At 38.6% G+C, this 7,926-nt stretch overlaps 1 protein-coding gene across 1 annotated transcript in view; it reads right to left on the bottom strand.

Moving 5' to 3' along the window:
* PIWIL1 (piwi like RNA-mediated gene silencing 1) overlaps window positions 1–7,926 on the bottom strand; it is a 36,154-nt gene that overhangs the window by 12,442 nt on the left and 15,786 nt on the right. The window contains exons 9-13 of the mRNA XM_005691338.2: window positions 3,356–3,482; window positions 3,017–3,134; window positions 2,117–2,231; window positions 690–877; window positions 250–322 (exon numbers count right to left, since the gene is read on the bottom strand). Of these exons, the coding sequence (XP_005691395.1) occupies window positions 250–322; window positions 690–877; window positions 2,117–2,231; window positions 3,017–3,134; window positions 3,356–3,482 (621 nt within the window). The remainder of the gene's footprint in view (window positions 1–249; window positions 323–689; window positions 878–2,116; window positions 2,232–3,016; window positions 3,135–3,355; window positions 3,483–7,926) is intronic.

Below are 7,926 nucleotides of genomic sequence, written 5' to 3'. Positions count from 1 at the left end.
TGAGTCTGGGTAAATTTAAGATGGCTTTGTTTTCTTCCATCCCTTCCTTACCATCTGCAGCACACAAGCTTCTAGGCACCCAACTAAAGCCAGCATTAACTGAGCTATCTTAGGAAGGTAAAATATGTATTTTGTGACTGGTTTGGGAACCTAATTATAACATTTTAAACACTGAACTCAAGTTCGAAGGTTTACCATTTAAAACAACTGATTCCAGGTCAACTGCCTACATATCAACTAGCTACTTACTATCTGGGTATCTGACGTAACCTTTTGCTGTAAGACTCTTAAATAGGCTTCAGTTCTATCATCCACTTCAATCCTAGAACGGAAATACGTAATTCAACATTCAGAAAAAGTTAACCAAAAAAATGTACTATGTGTTAAAAGGTTCCCACAGATTGTAACACAAGCAACACTTCTGGGTGAAATATTAAATAGAACATCAGGAGCAGCCATGTAGTCAAAAGGAATTCTAACACACTCAATGGCAATTGTCTGAGAAATAGTCCTTTTTTTTGTCCCACTCATTCTTAGTGACTCAAACCCATTTCTGTGTCCACCGTACAAGGAACTTTATCAGATCTTTAAGATAATTTAATGTTTTTAATAGTTTTAACAGTTTGAGTTCCCACCTTCCAAATGACTATGAGTCAATTTTCAGAGTAGAAATGACTTGATAAACTTACATTATTGCTTTTTTCATTTGTATGCCCATGGCTGGTGTAACTTTAAATAGATTTTGTATCAACGAATTGGCTGCTTCATAATTTCTTCGAGTATAGATCAACAACCAGTTATCTAGTGGCTTAACACTAATTAATGGTGCACCTCTTGTTTCTTTTGACCAATCTGCAAATTGTGGATTGTAATCAAACTAGAAGAAAGTTCAGAGACATTGTAAATTCCATTGTAAGTTCTCAGGGATAAAGCCATAAATTCTTTAGTAATTCTACCATGGCATAGTGTAAATCTCAAAGTACTACTTTTTAATTTGAACTGCAGTCATAAACAAAATGGTCTAAGTGAGAAAAAAGAAAAATATATTCAAAGGATTACAGCAATTTTATTTAAAATACACTCATATTAACAGCTGCCACTCAAGTGCTCACCTGCCTATAACAGTATCTTAAGCTATAGCCCTTTTTAAAATCTTTTATAAACTCTTACAAGGATAGGTACTATTTACCTTATGATAAAGATATAAAAAAACAAGGCCTTGAAAGTTAAGTGACTTTATGACTGAGGTGTCAGATACTGAGGGCAAGCTATGAAAACATCTGACAGTAAGGCAGAAAGCTAATACATAACTCAAAGTACAGTGCCCTATATCACAGAGGGAAAAGCCTGCTTTTTACATGTCCTACCCACCTCCTAAGCAACTCTTATACAAGAATATATATTTACTACAAAGGATAATAAAGAAATAGTAATTAAAATATTAAGCTACATGATTAGGTTGTTATCCATAGAACATTTCAAAAACAGAAGAGCACAGCTTTTGATAAAGGGATTTTTTTAAATTTTGGTACTTGTAGTGTTTCGATTACACAAACACATATTTTAGAATACGTGCTTTCCTTTTCTGGAAATAAGATATAAAAGGTATCACAATATTTCACATATATATATATATCCATATACGTGTATATGTGTGCAAATATATATATCCCTAACAAACAAAGTCAGACACGACTGAAGCGACTTAGCAGCAGCAGCAGCAGCAACAAACAAATGGTCCAGGAAAAAATGAAGCTAAATAAACAGGGAGTTTTCCACGTAAAAGTTCACTGTAGTGGCAGACAAAATATCAACCCAATTAGATACTTAAGAGACTTCTACTATACCTCAATTTAAAAAATTCAGGTTATTTAAAAAATTAAGCCACCTATCATCTCAGTCTCACAGATGGTTTTGAAGAGAAGCTGCAGGCTTCGCTTTCTTGAGTGTTCCCACATTTCCTCCTCCCATATTCAGATCGGTGGACAAAGAGAGGCTGTGGGTCAGGGAAGAGAGGAAAGGACTACACTGGCATGTAATCAGGTTATTTGTGCTTGTTTTATTGTGAATCTGAACCAAACCTGATTTCACTGACAACTTTTAAGAACTGCCTTACTGTTTTTCCACCTTGATGAATCTTTTCTGCTTGCAAAATTCTTCCTGAGAAGGACAGTAAGTTGGAGTCAAAGCTCAAACCCCAGTCTCGAAGCTCCCTCTGCACATTATCATCTCTGTAAATTTAACATATTGCTTATCACTAAATGTAAGGAAAAAGCAAAAACTAATATACACAAGCAAATAGAGACCCACTGCAGCCTATAACAAATGTCAATGTTTCTTTCAGGATTGAAATACTGGTGAGAATGCTAGGAAACACAGAAATGTTTTTCTCTTATTATGTCTATGTTTCCCTTCACAATATCCTTTCATTTAACATTCTGATGCCCAAACTATCTCCTCCTCAAAGTACACACAATGCTGTAACAATTTCACTTTCTATTTTATTCTCTTTTTCTAACAGAATTAGAAATACCATGGTTTAACTTAAAGTGAAAGTCACTCAGTCACGTCTGACTCTTTACACCCCATGTACAGTCCGTGGAATTCTCCAGGCCAGAATACTGGAGGGCACAGCCTTTGCCTTCTCCAGGGGATCTTCCCAACCCAGGGATCGAACCCAGGTCTCCCGCATTGCAGGCAGATTCTTGACCAGCTGAGCCACAAGGGAAGCCCAAGAATACTGGAGCGGGTAAGCCTATCCCTTCTCCAGCAGATCTTCCCGACCCAGGAACTGAATCCAGATCTCCTGCACTGCAGGTGATTCTTCACCAACTGAGCTAATTATCCCCTGACAAACAGCAGCCTCACTTAGAAACACGAAGAACCCACGCTGAATACTGAAAATACACATAAAAAACAAAATTACTTTCTGTCATTCCCCTGAGAAAGTCACTCCTCCAAACCCACATAAAATAAAGAACTGAAAACATACCCCAGTAAAGCACAGATGACTTACTTATGAATATAATCAATCAGTCTTCCTACTTCACGCTGCCTTTGCTCTGGAGTTAGTCTTGTATGAACAGCCAAGTCTTTCATCACATTAAAATCATTACGCATTTTATCAGTTAAACCTTTAAACAGAATAAAACTATGCAGTTAAAGAAGCAAGAATCGTGTCTACCTATATGGAATGTAGGGTGGTGATGCGTGAAAGAACTCCCAGGAGACAAACCAGTTTTAAGGGTCGGGCTAGTGGTGGGGAGGATGGGTGCGGTAAAGGAATGTTTAATGGCTTCTAGAACTGAAGGGGAGCTACACAGTGGCTTCATCCGATGAAGACAAGTCAGCATACCTGTGAGGTAGCAGAGCTCAGGGATAAGCATGGCTGGGCCTGGTAATGTGCCGCCAGGGCCTCTCCTTCTCTTAGGCTGACTGACCAAAACTGGCTGTTTCAAGTCAGTGATTTCCTGGTTATATTGCTATTTAAGGGAAGAAAGATATCGCTGTTCACAGTAAATGCCTTTAGTAACATGTTAAGGGACAAAAAAAGTTTCACTTTTTAAAATTAAGCGTATATGCTAATAGCAAGGCTAGTATCTGTTTCCAAGTAAAACACACTGTCTTTCTGGTCCTACTAAAATAGGTTGTGATTTATAGACTCATCTTTTCTCCTAAAAACTTAAATGGTCAAGGATGGTAAGGCTCTAAGTTTTGACTTTTTGTTACATTTCTATTTACTTCATTTTTTTGACTTCTTGGTTCAGAAACAGTAGTCTGTGTAACTCCAGGTCTTCACAACAGCGTAATTCCTCTAAAACTACTCATAGTAAGGATGAGCTCATGAAAGAAGTCTCACGCTAAGAATAAAGGGGGGAGGGAAAATGTGTGCACTCTATGGAACAGTGTTAATCAGGGAAAGTTGAAAGTTTACTTTGCAGTTGAATTTCAACTGAGCAGTATTAAGGTTCCCCATCTTTTAAGATTTCCCACATGCAATCACTGTCTAAGATTAGATTTACAATATGTAAAGAGATCAAACATGTTGATGTCTAGGATCTAACATGTGTGAGACGGGCCTCTGGCCTCCAGGTCAGCGCTACAGTTCTAGACCACAGCAGACCTCTTGCGTTCCCTTCACTAAGCACTTCTGGCCCTGTCTCCTGAAGACCTATCATTTCCTGTATCCTCTTCTAGCATCGCTATCCTGGTTAATTTAGCTCTAACTTTATTCTCAAATAAAATCACATCTGCAGTAAGCATACAAGACAGTAGTACCATCGCAGCCATTTCATGAGTGTTGCTCTCTCCAGAAGACTATTCCACCTGCCCATTCCTTCTTCCTGACATACAATCAAGGTCCTGGCCACCTACCATCATGAAGTAAGAGACCACGAATTTTAGCTTGCATTGACTCTGTCCTACACTCAACTCTTTACCAATCATCCAGGCAAAAAAAAAAATTCTAAGTAGAACATGCATGTGTGACCTCTGCTCCACTTATCTGTATTATTTTATCATACTATTTTTATTAGGGGTCTATTAACAGTCACCCTACTTACACACCATTCACTTGGGTATACACACAAGGTGGGTAGTGATTTCAGAAGTATTCCTATTTCTCTATTTCACCAAAGGGCCTTAAAACGCATAATTCTTAATTACAGAGCCGTGGGATTTTCCTCTTATACTCTTAGTACGTAAAAGAAAGCCTGTCAGTTCTTTTAACACTTTCCCCTACATCTGAAGAACTAGCGCTTTCATTTCTGTTTAATATTAGATTTTTAAAGTTATTCACCATGATCTTCCCTTCCAAAGACCCTTCTCTCCCACCCTGGGTATTTCCTAGATATTTTCTTCAACATATAATATCTAAGCCATCACTTATTACTAAAACTGAATTTCCACTAAGAAGTTTTAAGAATGCCTTATTTCTTTCACATATTTCAAATCCACCCAACTGTTAACATATTATATCTGAAGTCTTTGCACAGACTGGAGATCACCTAAAGAGTAAATATATAGCAACTGGGGACCTGAGGCAGAACCCTGAAGTATGTCAACATTTAAAAGGTCACTTGTGGAAGAACAAGCAGGCATGTAAGATTCGGTACTAGTCAGAGAGGGGGAGAATTTTCCTTGATCTTGCTTCAGGTTTAAATCAACTTTCAACTGTGTCCTCTCTGTATTTGCTGCTGATGTATACCAACTCTTCCCATCCCTGATTGTGATTATTCAAATGAACTACAGAAAAATGCCAGAACTCGTTTGTCACAGTAACCTCTGACACTCAGAAGAATCTAGGTCAAACATGGTTCAAGTCCACAAGGAATTTTCAGAGGTTAAAAACAGCAGTAGGGAAATCAAGCTGAGATGACCCTTGGCCTGTTTTCATTTTGCCAGAGTAAGACCAGGTCTTAATGCAACTTCTTAGGGCATCATTTCCCTCCAGAGTGGCATCTGATCTTCGCATTCACAGGAGAGCAGCTGAAGATCAGGCAGCAATGGATTTTTCAGCAAAAAGACATTCAAAGATCACCAGTCAGATGAATACTTCTGACATTTTATATATATATATATACACACACACACACACAAAAATAGTTCATTTATTCTACTTATTAGAAAAAAGAAATAATCTACAGAAAGTAGAAAAAAGTTATATAAATTTTAGCACTTCAAAAACAAGCTTTAAATTTTAATTGATGTGTTTTCCTGCACTTCTGACAGAGCATATCAAATGGGAAGTGACCTCTAAGGATTTAGGAGGCAGATCTGCTCATCTCTGACCACTACAACATTTGATGCCTTCCTACAGAACCATTTTATTTTTTCTTCTAGTCAGTAGCTGTTCTTTCTATTAGGTTGGTGCAAAAGTAACTGCAGTTTTACACTATTGAACTTTGCCATTTGATATTGGAATACATTTTTAAATAAATGTGGTTATACATCATTTTAATGTACATTTCTTGCCTTTTTTTTTTTTGCTAATGACTTATTACTTGCCGCTTGTATTTATTTTAGACTATAGAAATGTTGGAGAAGGCAATGGCACCCCACTCCAGTACTCTTGCCTGGAAAATCCCATGGGTGGAAGAGCCTGGTGGGCTGCAGTCCATGCGGTCACGAAGAGTCGGAAACGACTGAGTGACTTCACTTTCACTTTTCACTTTCATGCATTGGAGAAGGAAATGGCAGCCCACTCCAGTGTTCGTGCCTGGAGAATCTCAGGGACAAGGGAGCCTGGTGGGCTGCCGTCTCTGGGGTCGCACAGAGTCGGACACAACTGATGCAACTTAGCAGCAGCAGCATAGAAATGTTACCCAAAAAGCAAATTCAAGCAATATTTTTTTTAGTTCAAAACGGATCATAAAGCAGCAGAGACAACTTACAACAATACATGCGGCCCAGGAACTGCTAACAAATGTACACTGCAGAAGTTTTACAAAAGACACAAGAGATGTGAAGATGAGGAGACAGCGGCCGGGCGTCAGACATGGACAACGACCAACTGAGAGCATCACTGAACCTGACCCTCTTACAGCTATACCACACGCTGCTGCAGAACTCGACGTCAACCATTCTACGGTCATTCTGCATTTGAAGCGAACTGGAAAGGTGAAAAAGTTCCACAAATGGGTGCCTCACAAGCTGACCACAAACCAAAAAACTAGTTTTGAATTGTCTTATTCTATGCAACAATATCAAAAGTGGATTTTATACAACTGGTGACAACCAGCTCAGTGGTTAGACTGAGAAGCAGCTCCAAAGCACTTCCCAAAGACAAACTTGCGCCAAAAAAATATTTTTCTGGTCATCTGATGCTCATATGATCCACTACAGTTTTCTGAATCCCAGTGAAAACACTACATATGAAAGGTATGCTCAGCAAATTGATGAGATGCACCAAAAACTGCAAGCCTGCAGCCAGTATTAGTCAACAAAACAGGCCCACTTCTCCACAACAATGCCTAACCTCACATCACATAATCAACGCTTCAAAAGTTGAAACAATTGGGCTACAAGGTTTTGCCTCATGTACCATATTCACCTGACTTTGTGCCAACTGACTACCACTATTTCAAGCATCTCGACAACTTTCTATAGGCAAAATGCTTCCACAACCAGCAGAAGGCAGCAAATGCTTGCCAAGAGTTCATCTAATCCTGAAGCACAGATTTTTACACTATAGGAATAAACAAACTTATTTCTCATTGGCAAAAATTGTGTTGATTTGAATGCTCCCTATTTTGGTTAATAACGATGTGTTGGATCCTAGTTATGAAAGACTAGAGATCTCTTCAAGAAATTAGAGATACCAAGGGAACATTTCATGCAAAGATGGGCACAGTAAAGGAAGGAAACAGTATGGGCCTAATAGAAGCAGGGAAAAAAAAAAAAAAGAAGAAGAGGTGGCAAGAATACACAGAAGAATGGTACAAAAAATATCTTAATGACCCAGATAACCATGATGGTGTGATCACTCACCAAGAGCAAAAGTCAAATAGGCCTGAGGAAGCATCACTTTGAACAAAGCTAGTGGAGGTGATGGAATTCCAGCTGAGCTATTTCAAATCCTAAAAGATGATACTGTTAAAGTGCTGCACTCAATATGCCAGCAAATTTGGAAAACTCAGCAGCGGCCACAGGACTGGAAAAGGTCAGTTTTCATTCTAATCCCAAAGAAAGGCTATGCCAAAGAATGTTTAAATTACCGCAAAATTGCACTCATCTTCCACACTAGCAAAGTAATGCTCAAAATTCTCCAAGTTAGGCTTCAACAGTACGTGAACCAAGAACTTTCAGATGTACAAGGTGGATTTAGAAAAGGTAGAGGAACCAGAGGTCAAACTGCCAACATCCACTGGATCACAGAAAAAGCAAGAGAATCCCAGAAAAACATCTAATTCTGCTTCCTTGACACTA

This window comes from Capra hircus, chromosome 17 (assembly GCF_001704415.2).
Source record: "Capra hircus breed San Clemente chromosome 17, ASM170441v1, whole genome shotgun sequence".
Taxonomy (NCBI): domain Eukaryota; kingdom Metazoa; phylum Chordata; class Mammalia; order Artiodactyla; family Bovidae; genus Capra; species Capra hircus.
This window is presented reverse-complemented; position numbering and strand designations above follow the sequence as displayed.